The sequence below is a fragment of the Teleopsis dalmanni genome, chromosome 1 (genome assembly GCF_002237135.1).
Source record: "Teleopsis dalmanni isolate 2A chromosome 1, ASM223713v2, whole genome shotgun sequence".
In the NCBI taxonomy this organism is placed as follows: Eukaryota; Metazoa; Arthropoda; class Insecta; order Diptera; family Diopsidae; genus Teleopsis; species Teleopsis dalmanni.
The window spans coordinates 213,076,645-213,101,145 of record NC_051846.1 but is presented as its reverse complement, the minus strand read 5'-3'; the positions used below and the strand labels follow the sequence as shown (position 1 = coordinate 213,101,145).

General features: G+C 28.8%; 3 protein-coding genes across 7 annotated transcripts; 2 read left to right on the top strand and 1 right to left on the bottom strand.

Moving 5' to 3' along the window:
* The first annotated feature begins 594 nt into the window (after nt 1–594).
* LOC119671823 (BTB/POZ domain-containing protein 17) lies at nt 595–3,007 on the top strand. Of its 3 annotated transcripts, none has more exons than XM_038082625.1 (6): nt 595–840; nt 909–1,017; nt 1,080–1,400; nt 1,452–2,133; nt 2,200–2,357; nt 2,426–3,007. In XM_038082625.1, exons 2-6 carry the CDS (start codon nt 925–927, stop codon nt 2,681–2,683), a joined length of 1,512 nt encoding a protein of 503 aa, XP_037938553.1. In that variant the 5' UTR covers nt 595–840; nt 909–924; the 3' UTR covers nt 2,684–3,007. The 3 variants fall into 3 exon arrangements, with proteins under 3 accessions (XP_037938553.1, XP_037938552.1, XP_037938551.1); XM_038082624.1 differs by having other exon boundaries at nt 595–845; XM_038082623.1 differs by lacking the exon at nt 595–840 and having other exon boundaries at nt 854–1,017.
* Nucleotides 3,008–4,578: 1,571 nt separating this feature from the next.
* On the top strand, nt 4,579–23,866 carry LOC119671821 (synaptic vesicle glycoprotein 2B). The gene is made up of 5 exons (XM_038082618.1): nt 4,579–4,665; nt 21,981–22,505; nt 22,563–22,986; nt 23,051–23,277; nt 23,339–23,866. The coding sequence occupies exons 1-5, from the start codon at nt 4,623–4,625 to the stop codon at nt 23,686–23,688; spliced, it is 1,569 nt and encodes a 522-aa protein (XP_037938546.1). The 5' UTR covers nt 4,579–4,622; the 3' UTR covers nt 23,689–23,866.
* LOC119671822 lies at nt 7,944–21,463 on the bottom strand. Of its 3 annotated transcripts, none has more exons than XM_038082620.1 (2): nt 21,376–21,463; nt 7,944–9,334 (listed from the first exon to the last, which is right to left on the bottom strand). In XM_038082620.1, exons 1-2 carry the CDS (start codon nt 21,413–21,415, stop codon nt 8,628–8,630), a joined length of 747 nt encoding a protein of 248 aa, XP_037938548.1. In that variant the 5' UTR covers nt 21,416–21,463; the 3' UTR covers nt 7,944–8,627. The 3 variants fall into 3 exon arrangements, with proteins under 3 accessions (XP_037938548.1, XP_037938550.1, XP_037938547.1); XM_038082622.1 differs by lacking the exon at nt 21,376–21,463 and adding an exon at nt 14,480–14,551; XM_038082619.1 differs by lacking the exon at nt 21,376–21,463 and adding an exon at nt 11,123–11,418.
* Nucleotides 23,867–24,501: the final 635 nt, after the last annotated feature.

The window sequence follows — 24,501 nt, the reverse complement described above, 5'->3', positions numbered from 1 at the left end:
CCATTGTTAGCAGATGATATTTAGGTCGTGTGCGAGTTAGGCTAAGTTGCGTTCTAAATGAGGGAAATACTAAGTTGTGCCGATAATATAGTGATGTGTCGATACGTGTTGATAAATGGCTAAATGTGTGCAGTGCAAAAAATCCCAAAAAATCTCCCATTTGGTTTAGCATCAACTTAGCCTAACTCGCACACGTCCTTAGCTTTGTATTGTTAACAGAAATTTATTATATCATCATGAAAAACGCAGGATTACTAATCCAATAAAATGCAACTTTAAAAAAATTCCAATATGACACTTTTGGGTGCAACACAAAGATAAAATAACATTGATAATCAAAATAAATTCTAAAGTGATCTATTATAAAAGTACGATTTTATTCAATAAAATCAAAATAGAGGGAGAAATGATCGAAAATTTTATGATTTTTTTTATTATTATTTACACTAAGAAATTTAACTCTATAACAATAACAATATATAGAGGCGAATCGTATAGAAAAGTTATTTTTAAAAAAACAAATTGATTGCTTTTCAACTTTTATTTGTTATTTTTAAAATTTTTTAAATTGTTTTGAAATTCAATTTTCGCTAAGTTTGAAAGTTAAAATTTAAAGTTTTTTTAAGTAAAAATTGCTGATTCAATTAGAACAAGATAAGTCTAAACATACTATACAACTTAAAACATAATAGTGTTTGAATAACATAAGGTGTGAGCATTTTCTCCACCAAAGCGCATTTACAATATCATACACTGAACAGCCTGCCTAAATTTTAGACGACAATTGCCACATCTAAGTACCTTAGAGTAAACATAATAACAAAAAATATTTATGAAGTAGTGAAGTATATTTATTTGTGAAATAATAATTTTAGAGCAGTAATTCGTAATTTTATTTATTATTTAAGTATAAAATAATCCAATATGGCCGACATTACTGGCGGTCACAATGAAAAACCTGGATTTACTAAAATAGAAAATATGGATACTGATGACATTAGTCAGGACGGAAGTTTGGTAAGTAATATTTGAAAAAATTATGATTAATAACAATACAATAAAATATTTGATATGTTTAGATGAATAATTCCCAGAGCGTTCTTGAGAAAATTGCTAATTTATATGCTGAACAATTAATGTCTGACATTATATTGGTTGTTGGCACTGAGCAATATCCTGCACATCGTGTTATTCTCTGTGCTAGCAGCGAGGTTTTTCAAGTAATGCTTATGAACCCCGAATGGAATGAATGTCGCAAGCGTGTTATTGAGCTTGTGGAGGAACCGTGTTGTACGGCCGTTTTTCCACAATTTCTTAAGTATTTGTACGTTGGACAAATCAAAATAACGCTACAGACTGTTATGCCAATGCTGGCGTTAGCGGACAAATACAATGTGAAAGTAAGTGTTCAATACAACTAAAAAGCAGATAATTTCGAATATTTTTTTTAGGACTTAGTTGAACTTTGCGTTGACTATATGATGAAGCATATAGCGAAAGCAGCCACTCAGGGTTATCTAGTTTCATGGTTACAATATACTATTGCGTTTAGTCCCTCACATGTAGATTTGACAGAATCTCTTAAGCGTTTTCTCAAGTGGAACCTGGAAATAGTTAGTGAATCAAAAGATTTTGTGGAGTTAGACTTATCGATTATGGTTCTTCTATTACAACAAAATGATGTTGTTGTAATAAGTGAATATCAGTTGTTTAAAATTTTGCAAAGTTGGTTACTGCATCGTCGGGAGCTATTAGAAAATGATGACACACTAACGTTGGAAGAAAAAGATTCTTGCTTTCAATCGCTAATCGAACAGACTGTAATACATATTCGTTTTGCTATGATGTCACCACGTGAATTGGCACATTTGTTGTTATTTCCTTTACTGGAATATGGTAGAAATTTTATAATTGAACGATTGGCTATAGGTATGAGTTATCATTCTGGACACGAGGAACGTGTGGAGGAAGTAAGAAAATCCAGAGATGGTAAGCTGCAATTCACACCTCGTCTATATTCTAATGACACATGGAGTGTAAGCATAGAAGTGCATAAATTTGATCAAATTGAAAAATATAAAAATTATGTAACGTGTTTTTTTTCTTTGAGAAATATTGCTGAAACAGATGACGGTAAAAAACATATTTATATAGTTATTAATTTTACTTTTTATAATAATTTTTTAAACGCGTTTTTAGATCATGCAATAACTTGGGAAGTCGAGTTCTTTCCACGTGGTGTTAAATATAACCGAGCGAAAATGGTTTGGGGAGAGGATGTGCCAGAGTTCTCATTAAATACTGTACGCTTACGTGCGACATGTAAACACTCAAATATTGGAGAGGAGCGTTTTAAGGTAAGACAGTTTAGCATCTTTAAAAACTTATATTATAATTTTTGCGTGTTCCATTCTAAATTTCGTAGATAGCGGTTTTAATAACTGGCGTACAGAACAATATTAACCATATACTCACAGTACACGAACGCACTGAATATTTTTCAAGTAAGGTGCGTGTACTTAATATAGACAATTTAATACCCTTCGATGAACTGGCTTTGTCTTCCATTAAATTAAGCCCACATTTGATTGGGCCTGAACGTAACAATCTCTCAATACAAGTTATAATAGCGCCAATGGGTCCATATACTTGTCGTGATGTGCCACCATTTGATTTAAAATAAAATTTTAAGAAGTACTATCATTAGCCATAAGCGAGATAGTTGAACTGAAATTGTGCTAGAATGTAAGAATTTTTTGTTAATCATATAAATACTGTAAAATATTTTATTTTGTAATAGTGAAGTTTTTAATATCTAAATATTGTTTGGTTTTTAATGGGTGTGTACCTAAAATTATGTTAGTGATAACACTAAAAAAATTTATTGCAATTATAAGTTGAATTTCATTTTGAATGTAACGTACATATGTCTCGGATATTGCCAAAACATATAACTTATAATCGTAAATAATATTTACACTAAAAACCATTGACTAATTGTAATTAAACTCACAATAATTTTTTTTTTAATAAATCAAAAAATTTCTGTTCAATTCATAAATAAAATAAATTTGATTAATGATTTATATTCTGTAATTTTTTATTACACTTAAATTACTTTGAATTTAAAATGATTCAGTTATTGTCTTTGTGCAAAATTTGTAATTTAATTTAATTTATAATTATTTAGTTTTATGTTTATGACAATTACTATAAATAATTTATTAATAATTTCAATTACAATATACTAATTTTAATCGTTAATGCGAAATATATTCTTTTTTGTTTTTTTGTTGTAATAATATTTAATGAGATAAGAGTTAACTTCAAGTTCAAAATTATAGCTTTAATTTTTTTGTTTATTCAACTAATTCCTACTGTAAATATATAAATATGCTACTATAATTTTTATAGTTATTGTTATACTTTTCTTGCAATTATACAATTATAATTATTCATCTAGTTATCTTAAAAGCGTGTAATATTATTTTGAATATATTATTTAAAAAATTATCATTGAATACCAATAATTTAATATTTTTGTAACTTATTGTATTCTTAATCATGTTTAATTATGCATATATATATATATATATGTAAGTATAATATGCCAATATATGTTTATTTAAAAAATTTTTTAATACAATATTGTATGAGATCAAAATTACTGTTTCTTTTAGAAGCAATTAAGCAAGTAATTTCATTTGTAATAAATATATAAGTCCATCATATCTTCAATTTTGTTTTCTTAAATTATATGACGTATGTGTTATGAACATTTAAAAATATAATAAAAGTAGAATCTCACGCAATGGAGCAGTTAGTAACAATAATTTTTACATATGTTGTTTACAGATATGAGTTGAAAAAATACAAATCTACACCAAAGTACCGTTTGCTTTAATATGTGACAAAATATAAATATAATATAAAAAATGTAATCAAATCGCATTTTTAAGGTCAGAATCTTTTTGCTTGCAAAAGTAATCAATAGTCTCAAATATTATTTGTATAAGGCATAATTTACAAACAATGCATCCGTTTTTTTAGTATTTATGTGTTCAATATTTTATATTTCAGTATGTCAGTACCAACAAAAATTTAAAATTTTCGAATGAAAATGTTTAAATTATTGTAAATAAAATTAATCTCACTATATATAAACTCATATAAAATTATCTCTATTACCTACAATCATGACTAGAGCTTTATTGTTTCCAAATGAGTAAAGATTTTCAGCATTCGCAATGATTTTTTAAGTTTCAAAGTAAGAAGGTGTAGCTTGATATCTGATAACTCATTTATAAGACAAATAAATTCATAAAATTAAAATAAGAATAAGAATTTTAATTTAATAGGAAGTGGTAGAAAAAATTTTAATTAGTCTCGAAGTATCACGCGACGGTTCAACACTTACGTGCGGTGAAAAATGTTAATGCAAAATGTTGTAAAATTCACGTTTTCGCAAAATTGTTTAAAGGACATTGAAGATATATATTGTTTGAAGGATATTTGAAATAAAATTAAATTAAATAATTCAATTAAATAATTTTGTAAATTCAAGTGTTTTATAATTTATTTACATATATTCTACACCATTTTATTATTTTGTTTAAAAGAAAATGGATAATCCTGCTTATGTCATAGACTTCGAGAAAACATCAGGTTTGGCTTAACATCTATATTATAATTAATAATTTTAAATACATAATTTTATTTATTAGTTATATATTTAATTTTAGTTTTCGCTTTTAAATTATTAAACAAAGTTCTTTGCAAATTTTAAGAAATTTCTCCATTAAATAACTGATTTATAGTAAGTATAGTTTAAATAGGATTTTGGAAAGGGGAATCACTATTTATGGTATACTATAATACACATTATTACAATATAACAAAATTATTTAACCAACATCTTATGTAATTTATTAATAAAAAGTATTACATTTTATGTCTTAGATAGAATGCATAAGAAATATCTGCGAGAAGTTTATTTCAATAGTTCATTGTATTTTAACTATCAAAGGATCTCGTGGTTTTCTCAATTCGAAAGAGAGTTTAATCAATTGGACTAAAAATCACATATCCCTTCCGCAAAAAATTGAGAAATGTGCGTATTGCTATAGGAATAAATTCTATAAATATGTTTATCTGTGTGGAGAATACATTTTTTCATTAATATGTAATTGCGGAATTATCATCGAAACGAATAAATTTAGTATGACTTGTTGATATCTATCATGAAAAATAAGAACATATAAAGAGAAAAAATTTCACTTAAGAATTAGAGATTAAGAAGGGGGAAGAGTATAAAAAAGTGGGTGGATTAACATTCTTGAACCTAACCACATTGAGAATCTTGGTGAAAAGGGATCAATGTATACAATGGGGATAGAGGGCTCGACTAAACGTAGTTCCATTTAAATATCTATATGTGTAGTATGAGAGGAAAAATTGTTCCGATAAGACCTAATTGTTTTCGTTTACACGGAGTATTTTGATTTCGTATGCAATATACTTTGGCATTTGATAAAAGTTCACAATGTCTTTTGTTTTGACACGAATTAATTTTATCCGATTATATTTCGTAGAGCAGTGGGAGTCCAATAGTCTCATTATTTATTCTCTGTAGTCTGCAAATACTTTCAGTACGTTATTGAAGCTGTACAGCTTACGGCATAAAGCAGTGTGAAGAAAGTGAGTATACTCCTTAGTACAAAAGTAACGATTTTAGAATTGGTGGTAATAGAAGCCCTGAATTCTCTGATGGAAATGAGTAGAGTCATAGCAACCTCTTTATACCAGAAAGAGTAGTTAAAGATTTGGTTGGAAATAGGTGAAGATTTATATTTAAAAAGAAACTATTTGTAAAAGAATTTTGCTGATTTTGTTTACCTCTGTGACAGGGTTCTGGATCGACATTAAATCATATATATAAGAAGAGCTTTCTTCAATTTAAAATATTTAAGCATTAAAAATTACTGAAAAGTATACAATTTAAATTATGCTTCGCTTTTATTAGAATGTAATCTTAAATGAATTTATCTTCAAAATTAACATTCAAATATGATAATCCCTATATTCAAACGTTGAAGATCTCCACAAACGGCAACAGAGTAGCAAACTATTGCGTTGATTAGCGTTTATAATATTTTCATACGCATTTAACAAAAAAAAAACGGTTAAATAATTTCACAATTATTATTTTAAATTTAATTATTATTGCATAAATTTGGTAAAAAGAAAACAGTTGCCTTTTATATTTATTAGCCTTATATTTTTTTCCTGCAATATATTATCTTAAAAACATGATATGATATTATCTTAAAAACAAACATATAAAATCAAAACCACAATGAAACTAATTTCGATGAAATCTTTTTCGAAGATGATACTCCTTATAATAAGTGTTTTCTTTTAATCTGCGTTAACTTATGATATTACAGATAGGGCAGATTTTTAGTCTTTTGAACTTAGTTTTATAAATTCTCTTGACACTCTACTGCTAAGTCATTCTCGGGTCTTTAACTTTTACAAATCGGTTCAGATGTCATCATTGCATATATAGGCATCTGTAACATCGTATGTGTAGAACTTTGTAGGTCAAGAACGCCTGATGTGTGCAGTTTTCCTGTTTTTTATCTATAAACTTACTATTAATGTGGTTGTTGAATATTTATGTGTGGTTTTTTGTTAATAGGATTTATGGATCATAACTACATTTAATCAGTCAGTATAAGATTTAACAGTTATTGCTATTTTTTTACAAAAGAATACGGAGTATTATTGGACGTAGATGATATAAAAAATGCAAAAGACCAAATCAAAGTGTTTTTTTTGATGTAAGTTGAATTCAATAAAATACCAGGGACTCTAAAATATATTGTTAAAAAATAATAATAATAATCAGCGATGACAATAGTTTTAATCTAAACAAAAACTTTTAGGCAGATTAAACAAATATAATGCTTTATACAGACAAATTGTATTATTGTTTATGAAATGATATTTAAGATTTGGACTATATAATGATATCGCAACTTCCGTAAATAAATTTTCATATTATATATTGAGTACAATAAATTTCTTTTATAATTTATTTAAGATCCATACCTGTAGAATATCGCCTTATTTAAATCTAGACGATTCTGCCCAACAATGATGCAAAGATGATCTCTTATAACATAACATATTAATGACATTAGGTTTGTAAATGTCCAATTTGAGCAAAAGACATTCGAAATAAGACTATTATGATCGCAGACTACCTCTTCCACTGAGAACTGCTGTCGTTGTTAACATTCAATTCAAAACTCGTATTTAGGGCAGGTATATTCATATAGTATATCAACTTATGCTTCAAATTTATATTTAAAGCATAATATCATGAATTTGAAGCATTGTAGGATAATCTTCAGTATATAGATGAATGAATTTAAATACTTTAGGAAATGTTTAGTATCATTTTGCAGTATTCTTTCAAATTTTATTTATATATTTCAAATCTGCGAAGGTTAATATTTTTAAAAACCAATAAGCATAGATATATAGAAATTACTAGACCAATTTGTCCAGTCAAGTTTAATTTGTTTGTTCTCATTATGATTTAAGTATAAAAAAATAATGCTCTAAATTGAACTCATAATAATACCTAGTAAATATTTTTAAAAAGTTTATATTCCATATTGTTTGTTAAAAATTTTGACCATGTTTTTACCAGCCAAATCCAAGAGGCATCATTAAGACTTACTTATCTATACATCCTGAGTTAAATTGACAATTAGGGAGGTTTAATTTAAAAAATCATTTTCTTAAATCAATATAAATAAAATTGATATTTTTTTTACATTAATAGCTTTTATTTTTATTATCGAATTAGTTTACATGATCGTTTCGCTTTAGTCATAGAAATAAAGTTCTTAAAATCTTTCATTCATTTTTTAGTGAATTATTCGAAATATGCGATATTTTTTTCTTATATAATCTCCTTTATGATTTATTGTTATTATTTTTTTTATACATTTCTTTCTTATGAACTGATATATAAATTATTGCTCATATTATAATGCGATTTTTTGTAATGCGCTTGTGATATATTCTTTTCGTAAATACATATATTAGTGAGAGTGTGTGGATAATAGGTATGGATATAGATCTCATTTAACATTTAATATATATTTCTCAAATTACTAACATTTTTATTCTACATTATTATCTCGTTTTTGTTTTAAACTGTATATTGCGAAACTGAATACGATTTGTAGGTCGCTGAGAACCTATTAATATATCTAAAAGTACATACATATATAATTTCTAATTCAAATATGTGTCTTATGATATGATCCATAAAGTTCATGTTTCTAAGGTCGGCTTTGATTACAAAAAAGGTATATATTTTCTCAATTCCGTATAATTCTGGAGATCAAATCTCAGTTTACTAAACAGCAAAATGTCAGAGTTTGCCAGCAATAAGTAAGGCTTTATACTTCTGCCTGCTTTTCAATAAATTCATTGTCTTGCTCATCTCATAGCTGTTCTCTTCTATATTCTGAAACTACTTCATCTACGTAAAAGATGTAAGCTGCTTTTAAAAACAAAAAATTGCTTAGTATTGTTTAGCACTTAAATTACTTTTCAAAAATAAGTTCTCCTGTTAAAAATGGATTCAAATAAGGTTGTGTATCATAGCCAGATGATGTGATACGTTTGTGTGACATTGCTAAACTGTTTGATTTCTTCTCAGATTGCGTGTAAAGTGGCCGCTTATCCTCTTGTGAGTTTAAAATCAGAGGAATCGGCATTGCTGTATAGGGTGCAATTTCCTTAACAATAGAAGTTGATGGACTTAGCGGTGGTTCATTTATGGGCTTATTAATATCTGTGGAGGGTCTTTTATGTGATCGGCGTTGGTTGTTGATGTTGGTGCTACCGCTGTGTCTGTTGTGATGACTGTAGTGTTTCCTGTGTTGTTTACGCCTGTATCTCATTGGAGTAGTATCTAAAATCGGCACATGTATTGTATCCATACCAGGTATTGGAGGTAGACGTGGAGGTTCTAAAAGGAATGTGCCATTTGTTGGTGTTATTGGTTTCTTATTTAAGTCATGAGAGTTGGGTTGTATAATTGTAGCAGTAGCAAAGACTTCTTGAAATTTGTTACCAGCGGCCAATTGTTGTAGTTGTAAATGTTGCTTTTGTAAAAAGATTTGTCGTTGCTGTTGCAATTGATTTAAAATACGATATTGTTCCAGGATGTGCCTGTAAAATTGTTCAGCGGTTACTTCTGAGGAATTAAGTAGTCGTATTGCTATTTTTTCGGGTATTACTATTTTCTCTGCAAAGGTACAAAAATGGTTTTCATTGTTACAAAATGTTCCAAAAATATGAGAATTGTAAATTTATATATAAATTATTTTATATGGCTTTATAATAGATATATAATGAATTAAAACTGAAATTAAATAATTCCTTGATTATCAACCTAAAAGTATATATTAAGCCAGGTAAGGGGGAAATGGTCCATAGATTATATTCTCTGATGTCTGAATAAAAGATATCTAAACATCTGTTATAACAATACATACATAGTATTCTTTAGATTCCGATATAATACTCTCAAAATAATTGGAATGAAATTGGAGCAGAAAATTGCAATGCATTGTAATTAAAATCTAAGTATTTATTTCAAGTGTCAGAGTTGAAGTTAATTAGATCATTAAAGCAGCTTAAACAAAAATCAAGTTGCGCAACCTTTCTAATACCTTTATATCTTTAAAAGTAGTGTTGATGTAGATTAGATTAGATTATGCTGGCAGGCCAAAAAGGCCACGCGTAGACCATTAAGGTCCATTGCGATACCAGATCAGAGTCTTGTTTTAGCGATTGTATGCATCACTTAGGATGAGCGTTTCATTAGCAAAATTTATTAAGATTCCAACAGAAACCTCAGGTATGTACTCCAGTCCTGTAAAACTGAAAGCCCTCAAGTATTTTTGTCGAGTTCTGGAGAGAGCCGGGCAATTACACATCAGATTAGTGTTGATGTAAATTAGATATTATTAATTTAGTTCAAAATTGTACAAAGAAAAAGTTTTTAAATTCTTTACAACCCACCTAATTACATTATTAAGAATTAACATACATATGATATTGTGCTTAAAACATAGTACATATTTCAATAGTTCAGCATCTTAACTCCCATCTTGGTTCCACCTGATTGCTTATAAACACTTTCATAGATAACGAATTACTTAAATCTAAACAAATTTGTATACTGCACTCTGGTCGATAAGGCTTTTGACATATTTAGTTGCGAAACTTATCTTCTCTATCAATACTTCCTATTTTGGTATTGATTTGCGTAGCATTTGAGCACCTCAGCTTGTGAGCAAAGTTTTGTTATGGTTTTGATGCAATGAAAGTGAAAACGCACAACTACACCTGCCTTTACTTTAATATTGTATATGAATAATTACTATATACATATAAACATATATGTATGTATATGAAAATTTGTCACACGACACACATTCAAACATAATTGAATTATACATAAACACAAAGGCACCCAAGCACGAAACCCCATTGACCCAATTTCATATTAGTTTTGCAATATTGCAAGTTAACAACGGGAACAACAACAAACGGCCGTGCATATATAAAAAAACAATATGAAAGGCGTTGTGCATTTGAAAATTTCCTCGCTACCCTGGCTTGCTCTACTTTTAGCGTGTTGCAACCATTTTATATTTTTCAATGAAAGTGTGAGTAAATAACTATAAGTAGCTGTAAATACGTACATACATCTATGTATATATATAATACATGTGTATATATTAAATTAACTACGAAAGAAGCTATGTAGTTGAAAATAAAATACAGACTATACCAATTGGCAACTGGAACTGCATATACTATATACTATATACATAATATACATATGTGCGTATGTGTGTATATATAAATGTAGATTTATATGCATGTATGCATGTGTTATGCATGCATGATTTGTCCTAGTTGTAGCAAATGCTGTTCTTATTGTTTTTGTAGGAATATTTTATTAACGCTGCAAATTGCTGTATTGTTGTTATTTAATTTTACATATTGCAAACTGTGCTCTTACCACAATTATTGGCCTTTGTCACAAACGGTCGTACTGTAGGGTCCCATATAAAAATATAATACAAGGAAAGCATTATTGCCGCCAACGAAACGCAGAGCACATAAACTGCAACAGTGAGAATGCGAATGACCTTACGGTTACCCTGTGGCGGTTGGTAGCAACGACTTATAGTCTCAGTCGGCGGGAGTTTCACTTTTTCCTCTAGTGAGCCAACTTTGGAAATCATTTTTATAGCTAATACAACGGTTGCTCTTGTTTTCCTTGCTCTTGTTGTTGTGTTTGTTGTTGTAATTGTTGCTGCTACTATTTTGTTTTTGATTTAATGCTTTTGTTTTATTATTATTGTACGAAGCCTTTTGTCTTTAGTGGGGCGTTGTAACGGAAATTTTAATGATTTTTTTTTAATTTTTTTAATTCAGTATTAGAATTCATAAAGAATAAAAAAAAAAAATTCGTTGGTGTTGCCTTCAAAGTTTCAACTTTTGATATGTTAAATATTTTTCAATTTTATTTGAAATTTTTAGATTTTTAGATTTGTTTACTTAATTTTTGTTTGCTTTTAAATGCTTCTTATTGTGTTGTTGTACACATACATACTTAAATATATAATTTTTTATATTGGCTCTATTGTGCTTTACTAATGTTTGAAATTTCTTTTAAATTTGTTTATATATTTTCAATTAATTTTTAATTTTGTGCTGAAAAATTTTATTGTCGTTTTATGGCAGTTTGTGCAATTTTATTTCAGTTCAGTTCTTTTATAAAACTTATAAAAATTTAATAACTCTGCGACTAATTTTCTAATAGACTGTTTATTAACTGTTCAAGCCGTTTGGTAACGTTCCGGCGCCGCACGCAACTGCAACTAAAGTGAATCTACATCCCAAACAAGTCGAAATTCTTTGTAGGAATAAAGCACAAAACATTACGAAGGAATTACTCGTTATCGTTCGTTTACTCGTAAGCTTCCGTGTTCGCTTACCACTACCACTACACACCATCTGTTCTGTTGGGCTGGCTATGCTGTTACTGCAATGTTTCCTTGCAGTTCTTCATAAACTCAAAAGACTAAACAGCAAAAATCAACAACAACAAAAAAAAATAACAATAAAAATTATGACTGTGGGTGGTGGCACAGTTGAAGTTTAAATAACCTTAACTTAGCAGCTTTTGCAAACAAAAAATTAATTGACCCCAAGTTAACCTCTCGCGATGGGACATATTCTCAGAAATTATGCAAGGAAGGAAAAATTAATTACTTTCTATTACTGTTCTTAGTAAAAGAAAAGACTAAAAATATATACAGGACGCGATTCAAGTGTTTTAAAACCTCAAGCTTAAGATCACATCGTTAATAACAGTCTGTACATAAGATATTATTTCTAGTTATTACGGAAAGTGAATATTCGGTGAAGGCCGTTCTTGAAAAATTTCATCAAAGACGGGAATTATTTAAATGATAATTAATCTATATATTTAAATATTAATTTTATTTTTTCTGCATTTATTTCTTTTTTGTTTTTTACTGCTGTTACCTAAGAATTATAGCGGGATTATTGACTGACCGTAGATTGAATAATCACAATAATCACCTATCGAAGTCATGAATTCAATGCAACTTAGACTGCAGATACTGTAGAGAAGAGAGAGAAACTGCATACCATGTGCTTGGGAAGTGTCCGGCACTGATGCACAAGCGGAAGAAACACCTAGGATGGTATTTCATGGATCATAAGGGTCCAAGACTAGGAGAGATAGGCTATATACTGTGTTTCATTAAAAAAATCGGACTTGGAGAAACACTCTAATTCCACTAAGGGGCACAATAGATCTTTTAGGTCGCAGTGCACGATCACTTCTTTTCAACAATACTTCTGTTAGCTGGTTTTTTTTGCTATATATATAGCTAGTATATATTTTCTTTTGCTAAATTGAGCACAGGCTACGTGCATGAGTAGAGTGAAGTGGGTTAGTTTGTAATTTGAATGAAATCAATTCACTAGGACAAATTTTTAAGTTTATGTTATTATCCACTATTATTAATTGATTTTTAATTTGATTTAACAGAACACAATAAGTATATATGCGTTTATAAAGTTATAACTATTTTATTGGTTTAAATCTCATAATTATTATGTACTATAACTTTACGTATTGTTTGTGTAAAGAACAATTTATTTCCGAAATTTAAATAAATTATTTATACATTTTTGTTTATGTGGGATTGATTGAATCAGTTACGGAAGAGCCAAATATATAAACAATCAAATTTGCTGCGTCAAAATAGAATAAAATTTCAATTGTCTATATAAATTTGTGTGAATCAACAATATTTTGCAGTATTTAAATTTTAAACAGTTGCAGAGCCATTTAAAAATATTTATATAAACATTATTTTTATTTATATTTATTTTGACGGAAGTATGAGTTTTCTTTCCCATTCATTTACAAAAATTCCCTGGCTGAAAAGTTTAATTATTTTAGGTAATGCCTTTATAAAATAATTCATGTTATATTGAATATTAACTTTTCTATTAGAGTTCGTTCTCTGGTCATGGTATTCAGAAATATATTCATTTTTTAAGTTTTATAGTACTTTTAGATTTTGTTATTAAAATAATATATTAAATAATAAAAGCAGTTAGTTTTGATATGATTTTATTCAAAATTCATAAATAATATATTAGAATCATACATTTAATTTAACAGGGGTTTGTTTTCTTCATAGCTAACACTGAAAACTTGTAAAGTAATGATATTGCTAATGAAACAACTTCATACTTCAATGGAAGTATAAATAATGGAAGTTCAAAAGTAATGACAAAACATTTTCTGCTCACTAATTAATAAGAGTGGGACCAATTATATGCAGGCGTAAGTCAACATGCTCTACTAAGTTTAGAACGATGACGAATGGCATACGTCTAATAGTTATATAGGTACAGACAAGACTCATTCGGTTAGTGTTACCAAACTCACCGTATATGTGTATCTATTTAAAACAAAATATCTGTTGTAGTGAGTGTGCTCTGCTAAACTAAGAGCTTCGACCTATTAAAGTATAAAACTTTAATTCTACCTTTGATTCTTACAATAAATCTTTAGTGTAAAATTTTATTTCCGGATCACTATCATAATTCATTTTAATCTCACTTATCTGATATTTCTTAAAATTTATATTATCAATCCAATATCCGAAACCCTGTTACCTATTTACCTAGTGTGGTTCATGTATCCATATAAAAAGATGAAGAAATTGTGCTAAGTTTGTGTGTGTATTCCAATAATAAATGTTTTTAAATGTAAGCAAATTCCCTTACCAACTTAAATACTTTTGAGCTTATGTAATCCACCTACCTATTTCACTACAATTCAACTCATCCTTGAGCTTCATTATTGTGTTGTTGTTTTTTGTTGTTGTTCTTTCAGAAAATACACAGTCACACGAAGGCGTGAGTCGTTGTTATTGGCTGTGGGTTGGCAACGCTGAACTTTCGCTTGAAACAGATTTGTACTGAAATATGAGGTTAATAAACTGAAAGTAGGTCACTAGAACAACATGCAATTTTTACACAACACCAAAAAGAGAGACAACAACATATCGAAGAGTGCAAGTGTGCAAATAGTTTTCACCGAAGTACACATTCAAGGCGCACGTAGCGCTGGAATGGTTGAGAGGCAGCATTGAAAAATAAATCCATATGGCTTACAAGTATAGCGTTCTTATGTTCTGGTTGTGCGTGATTGTGTGTGTGTGTTTACCTCAAACCTACAAAGTGGTTAAGGATGTGGAAATGTGGAAATAGCAGTGGATATAAATGTGGCTTCAACTAAAGCAATCTGAGTGGTAGTAAAATTTAAGATAGGAAATTTGTTTTGCGCAAATTACCTTATAGTATTGCATTTTTGGCCTCTAAAACAAAGAAACGGAAAAGTTAACCTGCTGTGCTTGAACGGCAAATAGTGGCACTATTTAAGGACCTACGGTAAAAGTGAGTTTCTGACGTGAGTTTTTTTGAATTTATATCGTAGGGGCGCTTTTGGTAAATTCTCTCTTTTTATTATTTAAGATTTATCGAATCGTGTCGTTCTAATGAAAAATGACTTTTTAGTTTGAACACGAACACAAAAGAAAAAATTGGGTTAAATTTCGACTAATGGAATTTCTAAAACTATTTTATATTTAAAAGTTTTGCAAGGAATTTTTGTTAGTGGCTTGATTAGATATTTAATCAGGCGATAAAAAAAAATTTCAATTAATTTAAGTATTTTTCGAAAAGAAACTTAAAGAAAAACAACTTAAATCAATCCGTTTGTTATTTTTGGCTTTATACCCAAAAGGGGAAGGGAAGTATGGGACTTATTACACAAGTGAAACAAGGTTATTTAGGACTATCCATGGTTTAGAAAGTAAACGTATATAAAACACACTTACGATTGAAATTTCGATCAAATTTTACTGTAATATATTGTTTGAATCTTATCATTATGTGTAGTAACATTCAACATCATTGGAATATCATCCACGGGACATTTTACAGTAGTAGATCCTTTTGATATAATCGCTAACTATAACAGCAATTCTGGTGAAGCAGGCCATTAGGTGTGAGATACAACATCATTTAAATGTCCTTTACATTACAATATAAAATATTGCTGGATTTAATATACTTCAGTACTTCTGCTTAAGCATTTTGAAATCACTGAATGTATTATAATAATATTATATTTGCTATTTGAACTTTTCAAAAATCATGGACAGTTCACACTATTCAAATTATTCAAAAACTAACAGAACCAGCAGATTAAAGCAAATTTAGAAAAGAAGTGTAAAGACATACCAGCCTATGAAGCTTATATATTTTAGGGACATTTACAAAATATTACTAGATCTGTGTTTTCATTTCTAAATAAATAAAATAAAACAAAATAAAATAAAATAAATTAAATAAAATAAAATAACTTTTGTTGGTTATAATAAATATAATTTAATAATAAAATTTTCTACAAATTCAACATTCTGGAGCTCCAATCAGATTTGAGCGTATTTATTACAGCTATTTTACCATTATTATTTTTTTAGTTAAACTTATTGTATACAGCTAGTAAATTTAAATAATTAGTTAGTGTGGGAGGAACGAGCCCTCCTTTATTTAGCTAGGAAAGCCGTTTTGAATCCACAAAACCTCGCAAAAGTGGGTAGTAGAGAGAAGAACTAGCCTGAGGCATTCATAAAGGCTAATGCTAAAGATATCGCCGAGTGTGTTGAAGAAGGGGGCCCCAGAAACTTAAGCCAAAATTTCGCCAAATTTAGATAATATGTAGTATTTTTATATTAAAAGCAGCAGATATAGCTTTCTCACAAATAAATAGTAAATGATTTTGTTGATTTTGTTTATTGAATAATGGATTGTTTGTTTAAAGAAGTTTTTTTATAATTAATGTTGCATTATTCAATTACTTCTAATTAAAAGAATACTTTTGTATAATTTAAATTTGATTTTTTAAGGTAACTGGAATTAAAATTCTTAAGTTGTCATTTGTTATGTTTGTGTAATGCGTATGACAACTAGACTCACCCTATTCACATGTCAATTGATTATTTTTGTAATCCGTATTGATTCAATCTTGAAGGGTTTCCCTGCTTGAAATACACTATTAAAAACTATGTTAATAAGTCTTTAAAAATTAGGAAAACATGAAATATTTCGAAAAACACGTTTCACTGCTATTGGTTAAGAAATGCAAATGATTTTTAAGAATTCTTATTCTTACTGTCACTATTAGATGGGGCATTTTCTTTATTTTTGGAATTACCTTTTGTTTCTTTAGTTATTTTGCATTTAGTAAATGTGTACTGGCTTTTTGTTGGTGGGTTTGTAAACTGGTGGCATTTTTGAGTCCCAGAAAAATAAATGATATACTGAGAGAAAGAAACCCAAACCACATAGACCACAAAAATATATCACAACCACTAAGTAACGTTTGAAACGTTCCGAAAATGTTGGTTCGGCAAATAAAATTTCTTCAGCCGTATCCTTGCTTAGACGCATCGATCCACCACTGCCACTGCCACTGCCACTTCCAGCATTGGTTGAGAAGTGCTTTACTGCTACCTCTTCTGCGTCACTTACAAATCTTTGTTCATTGTTCACATTAGTTTCAATTATATTCACAATATCAGCGATATCCGCAGGCATTATCACAAGATTTTAAATTTTATTAAATTAAATTAAATTAAAAACACAAATATTTAGTCAATTGTTTTCCGGCGATATTTTATTTTGATTGAAATTAAATCAAAATCGCGTGAGGGAATGAAATTTGAAAGTCAACTTTGTGAATTTTGTACTTAGCCAATTGGACATTTTAATAGTTTAGAGCAGGATTTAGACGAAACGAATGGATTAATTGTCGCAATTGTCGCAACAGAATGCATTGTCAACTTTTATATGAGCCACTTTTGATTCTCGAATTCAATTAAATAAACAACGAAGAACTGTTGAAAGAAAGTATTGAAATCGAAAAATGTGCTTCCATGGCGTAATTTAATCCGTCAATAATAAAATAAAATTGACGAATAAATAAAAAGAAACAAAGTGCCGAACAGAAAATATAATAAATAGAAAAATAGGTCTGGAATGTGTAAAGATTTGACTTATTGAGACGTTAATAGCGTAACCATTATCCGCTAAACTCAAAATTTTAAAAAAATTTAAAATTATTTCGGCATACCATATGGAGCCCAGGGAAGAATAGGGAAAACATTCAAAATTTCACAAAATTTTTTTACAACACATGTTTTTCATTTTTTAGTGCAGTTAGCTGACACTTTTGGGATATTATTTTACCGGTTTTTATTGCTATTAGCAGCTACTAACTAGCAGTTCGCTACCATTTTGAGTATTCTTGCTTCTATATACATATATCTATATATATATGTATATACATCTATATACATATATATATGATAACAGCATTTTATATGTAGTGTTTGCTATTTTTGAAATTAATCTAAAAATTATTGTTGTCAATTTTGTTTTAAATTGTATCAAACTGAAATTAAAAAATATTTATAGGTTAGGATAGGTTAAACTGACGATCCTTAGGATTAACTTAGGCGTATTGGTCCATTGTGTTGCAATATTGAATCTTTAGTAAAACCAAATGCTCTTTTGATGGAAATCCTGGAGTTAACCAAGATCCTTAAAAAAACCAATCCCATTAAATTGTATTTATAAGTTAACTTTTAAATGAAAACATTTTCAATTTCTGACTTTATTACTTTAGTAAATCATACTATGAAATTTTTTGGATGCTATCCTCTTTAATAGAAAACAAAATAAATTATATTCTACATATTGATCAATTTTTTCAACAATGATATAACATGATTCTCGGCATATGAAGCGGTAAAATTTAAAACTTTTACTTAATTAACCAACAACAACTTATTATTTATTATTAAAAGTTTTAACGTGAAATCACCCAACAGTCGGTACTGCGGCCAGAAGTGTCCTATTCTATCAATTTCGCTATTGATTACACAAAGTAAGGACTTTGAGTAAGCTTTAAAGGTAAAGCTCCAGTCCAGAGCTAAATCTAGAGAAGAGCTCTTACAGTCACAAAAAATATGCATAGCAGTTTTCTCATATTCAAGGTATAATCTGCATTTCAAATTAGCAGACAATCATGATGATATTTATGAGATGATATTTCAGGGCATAATGACCTGTAATGAAACCCGTTATTAACCTTAAATTACATTTAGAGAATTTAAGAATGGTTTTGTATTGAGTACGGTTTTATCAGTGCTTTGCTTTGTCTAAGTCCTGGGAAGTCTTCTCAGTACTCCAGCCGGTTTAACCCACAAAAGGGTTGATGGCTTAAAAAGCAGTTTTACAACAACAACTTATTAGTGTTAATAATCATTTATGTCATCCATATAAAATGATAAACTAATTGCCACTAGATATCGTAACTGGTCTTAATGTGTGAACACAAATAAAAAATTATATATTTTATTTTTTTTTTACTTTGATTATTTTTTAATTCACCGTGAGTTTTTTTGTTGTTCTCATCATTTATCTATATAAACAATGAGAAAAGTGTTTAATATTCGTATTATAATATTACATTATTTTGTTAATATTATTCAACTTCTACAATCTTGTTAATTACCTTTGTTTGTATTAATTTATTAATATAAACAAACTAGATTTTAAGAACTAAAAATTTAAATTTTAATTCAGAGGCATTGGAATAATTATTGGAGGATATTGGAGGCATCCATAACAATAGAATATAAATTACACCAATCATAGAGATTTCATCGGATAAAGGAAACAATATAAAATTTATATATGCTTTATGTACAGTTTTTAAGAACTTGGGGTAGAAATCACGTCATGACACAAGTGCTTAGTATGCATCGCTTAAATTTGATATCATTATTATTATTGCTTATATTAATTCCTTCAAAATAATTATTTAAATAATTGAAGAGGCATTTCTGATTTGGATTAAACGTGTAAGTTCCAATTACATTTGTTCAATATTCTGTTTTTATCTCAAAAAAAAGTTGTTTTATCTAAAGATAGATATAGGTTTGCATATGTTATATACAAATTCGTAAACAAATTTTGAATACTCGTTTGTTTCCAAATCTTGTACATAATACGATAGTCAGATTATAAAGATAAGGATTTTGATTTATGAATTTATAGATAGTCTTTTAATAACCCTAAAGAAAAGAATTTTAAACATTTTTTGATAAAATATTAATTTTTATGCAATAGTGTTTATAACATTTCACTGCGTATAGAAATTCATAAATGAATCTTATAAAAATCCAATTAAAAATATTAATATCTGGCAATTCTACATTTTCACTTACCATTACATAGAAATTATAGAATGAAAGATATATCAACACGTTCCTTAACCAATATGATGTGTATGCTTATATTCTGGTAATGGCGGCATACGCGAGTCCCAAATGAATAAGTAATACATAGCGAGTGTCATACCAAGACCACCCACACCACCCATGTAGATGAATAACGTTAGCAGACGAAACGTTTTTGACTCAAAGAAATCATCAGATTTTGGAACTTGAATCTCGTCATCTTTATTGTTTGCGGCAGCAGGTGTGGCAGGTGCAGATGACATAATTATTTAATAACTTTTACGTTATGTTGCCACTTCAAATTAACTAATTAATATCTATATAACTATTTGTGTAAGAAACTATTGCGGTTTAAATTATTTTTGTCCACTTAAGTAAATGTCTCAAATAGAACTGAAAGGGCTTGCAATGAAACTGCAATGAGGTGCGAACCTCATATTTGCGGTTAAAAGTTACTCGCATGGTTTGCTTCTTGCTACTTTCAGTTTTTATTTTGCCTTCCTTTAATTTCTTAATGCATGGGTTGTACGCCTAAAGAAAAATATTAGTTGCAATAATAAAACGAATCTACAATATCAACGGAGTTGTCTTAGTTGTACTATAACAATATTTAAGCAAATAGTTGTGATATTCACATTTTTAACGAGTCATGAAAAGTTTTTAGTTTTTTTCACTTTTTGATTTCTTAAAAATTATACTATATTTAAAATATATTAGTACAATTAATTAAAACCCCCATTGTACATTAGGACGAATAACATCCTTAGGGACCTCAAGATTGATCCGATCAAAAAATATATAAAGGATAGAGCCCTGAAATTATTTACAAATATTGACAGGCTTACCAACACCGCGTTACCGAATCTTAGAATAGTTATAGGCTCCTCGGGAAGGTATGCAGATTTGAGGGTAGTTATTGCTTATAAACAATGTGATAAACAATATAACAGTCAAGGCATAGAGAGGGGTTATGAAGAAACCTCCCAGTTAATAGAGAGTAAAAGTGCTCCATAATAATAATAATTATAAAACCGACATACACATGTAATTTAAAAACTATTATTGTTAAGCAAAATTAGTACTATATATTAATAAATCTTTAAAATAAGTAATTATACCAATGTTAAATTAAAAAAATATAATGCACATAAGTACAATAAAAAATATATTTCCAATTTGTTTATATGAAATGAAATGCCAATGCAACATGGTCTCTTATGCGGGTCTTAAACCGATCTACAGGTCATTATGTAATTTGGAATTTTTTCCTCCGATGTTGTTATTATAAACACTTCTTCAATAATACACTCATAACGCATATTTAATTATATTTTTTTAAGCTTACCTTTAAAAACGTTCCTGAACTTTTTGTAAAACTTCTCCATCAATTGAAATAGGAAATTTTTTGTGAATGTCTGGCATGTTGGAGTCAAAAAATATTAAAAAATATAATGATAGAGTCATGCCCAGACCACTTATGCCACCAAGATATACAAATAATGATATCCAACGAAACAGTTTTGAATCAAAAAAAGTAAGACGTTCTTCAGTTGCAATTTCTTCATCGGCATCCTCCTGAAATGAAGATTTATCAGTTGTTACAGGATCCATGCTCTTAACTCTTCAATGGTTGCAAAAAGACTAATTTTATATTGAAATTTTATTTGCAATGAACTTATAAATTCATTTGATTAACATATTGATTAAATGACAAAAACAATTGACAAATCCGATGTCAAGTGAAAAGCATAAACATTTTAGTAGATTTATATATTTGAATATAATCTTTTAACCTTTTATATTTGAATTGAACCTTATATTATCAAGAATAAATTCAAAATATAATAACTTTTGGTTGTATATATTTGAAGTTTTAAGAAGAGGTGCATTAAGAATAAATATTTCAAGAATCAATTTGTTCATATTTTATTACATTTTTAATATTTGCAGATACTCTGAAGAATAGTAAAAAATCTGAACAACTACAGCAGGAAGCATACACATTTGAAGATGCTATAACGCTTACAGGAATAGGGAAATTCCATTATCTCTTGTTACTGGTATGCGGACTTTGTTTCATGTCAGTGATGGTTGAAATTATGGGCGTAGGTCTAATAATGCCATCGATGAAATGTGATCTGGAATCAACAGTATCCGAACAGGGAATGTTAGCTTCAGCTGGATTCCTAGGTGTGGTACTATCGTCACATGCTATGGGTTTTCTTGCAGATACTTGGGGTCGCGTACGCACTCTACGTTATGCCTTAATTCTAAGCGCTATTTCTACAATTATATCCTCCTTCTCAGTTAACATTTTGATGCTTACTGTATTTCGTTTTCTAACCGGCTTCTTTATTTCTGGCGGGCAAGCATGCGTTTTTAGTTTATGTGGTGAATTTCATGGAAACAAAACTCGTGTTCGCTATGTAACATTACTTTCCGGATTTTTGCCCCTGGCTTTAATTTACTTGCCATGTGAGTATTTTTCCCTTTGGAAATAAATCAAATTATTATATTGGTATCAACTTTCAGTTATGTCATCTATAATTTTGCCACTACAAATTGACACCACAGTTTTGGGCATGAAATTTTCATCATGGCGTATATTGTTAATGGTGAATTCTGCGTTATCTATTATAGCAGTAGTTGGACTTTACACTATTCCGGAAACCCCGAAGTATATATTAGTACAAGGTGATCATGATGGTGCCTTAGAGGTGTTACGCACAATCTTTGAGAGAAATACAGGCAGGCCACGTAGTCATTACGCTGTTAAAAACATTATATTGGAAACTGGTGGTGCTAGCTTAACCGATATACATGGTTTTAAAGATGCCGTTAAGATGATATGGAACCAAACTATTCCATTGTTCTACAAAGAGCGCTATTTACATACAATCAATATTTGTCTCATTATGTTTGTAGTGTATGGGATATCTCAAGGATTGTTTATGTGGTAAAAATTTGATTACGCATCTATGAACTTTCACGGCTCAAATAATATTTAATATATGTTACAGGTTCCCAACCATTTTGAATGAAATGATATCGAAAGATGGCTTAGGTCTAACAACTTGTTATATAATCACAAATATGGAGCTCACAACAAATCTGTCAACTGATATTTGTGCTGGAGAGGTAGATACATTCATGTTCAATGTATTAATGGTCATCGGTGCTGCATTTACAGTATTTTTTTTAATTTTTGCGTATACAATTGATTACGTTGGCAAAAAAAATCTGCTTAGTAAGCTAATGGCATATATACTAACAGTTTAATTTAATATTAATTGTTTATTTATTTCAAGTATGTTGGCTCATAGTCTCTGGTATCTGTATGACAGTCATACACTGGATAACGGTTTTCTATATTAGTGTTTTTGCCATTACTCTTATAATGGCTGTTGGCAATTGTGGTGGTCTTGTGAGTACAATTGCTATGGAGTTCTTCCCAACGAATATTAATGCAATGGGCATGTGCTTCATAATGATGATTGGACGTTTAGGTGCAGTGGTGGGTGCAAACATTATGGGACAAATAATTTTTAATTATTGCGATTTAGTGTTTTGGGTATTTCTTGGCATTGTTTGCATATTATGTTTTATGGGTTTAGTATTACCTGAGAGAAAAACTGATAAGAAATCAGTGATGAAATGAGGTCTTAAAAATTAGATTTAGTGTGTAAACAACGATTTCTTAATGTATTGAATCTTTTTTTTAATATATGTTTATAATTATAACGAATACATTGTAGTTTTAAGATTCATATTATATATTACTGGAAATAAAGCATAACTTGATATGCTTATATATATTTAAAAAATAAATAGTTTTTTATAGTTCCGCAGCGCAGTAAATAATTGATCTTAATGTTTGTGTAATATTGTCTTCAACAACAAAATTCGGTTAACATTCAATTTTTATTCATTACTTAATTAAGACCTTTTGTATAATTTTTTATTTTTTAATAATAATTTAAGTTATGATACAAATTGTATGTATATAAGCAAATAAGTATAAGAAGCATTCTCTTTATTTGATCTATATTAAATTTAGTTCTTCAATAAAACAATTTTTAGATAAGACTAGCTTATGTATTTAAATTTGCAAATCGTAGATGTTAACATCTAGTACTTTTCCTGTATTTAATAATAAATTACAAATTATCATTTCTTTTCAAATAAACAAATAAATTAACTAAGTAATTTATGAGAAATCTCTATAGTTAGTTTAAACTTGAAATTAGTTAATAATAGTATTTTTTAAACGAGTTCAATATGTTTTTAAGTAAAAACGATTGATTTCCAATTCCATTATTAACACTTCACTTCTAAGACTGGGGTAATCAACTTTGCTACATCAAGTCACTTCAATATATACATTCTAAGACCAATGAAAAAAATTTTCAATTTTCTAGAAACAGGATTGTAAGCCGCGTTTTTCAGTACATTATTTTTATTTTTACATTAT

Coding starts and splice junctions, on each gene's coding strand:
- LOC119671822 (XM_038082619.1), bottom strand. CDS start 11,348: ATGATTTCCAAAGTTGGCTCACTAGAGGAAAAAGTGAAACTCCCGCCG. Junction 9,335..11,122: donor GACAAAGGCCAATAATTGTG/GTAAGAGCACAG, acceptor GTACCTTTGCAG/AGAAAATAGTAATACCCGAA.
- LOC119671821 (XM_038082618.1), top strand. CDS start 4,623: ATGGATAATCCTGCTTATGTCATAGACTTCGAGAAAACATCAG. Junction 4,666..21,980: donor AGACTTCGAGAAAACATCAG/GTTTGGCTTAAC, acceptor TAATATTTGCAG/ATACTCTGAAGAATAGTAAA. Junction 23,278..23,338: donor TGGCAAAAAAAATCTGCTTA/GTAAGCTAATGG, acceptor ATTTATTTCAAG/TATGTTGGCTCATAGTCTCT.
- LOC119671823 (XM_038082625.1), top strand. CDS start 925: ATGGCCGACATTACTGGCGGTCACAATGAAAAACCTGGATTTACTAAA. Junction 1,401..1,451: donor CGGACAAATACAATGTGAAA/GTAAGTGTTCAA, acceptor TATTTTTTTTAG/GACTTAGTTGAACTTTGCGT. Junction 2,358..2,425: donor TTGGAGAGGAGCGTTTTAAG/GTAAGACAGTTT, acceptor TAAATTTCGTAG/ATAGCGGTTTTAATAACTGG.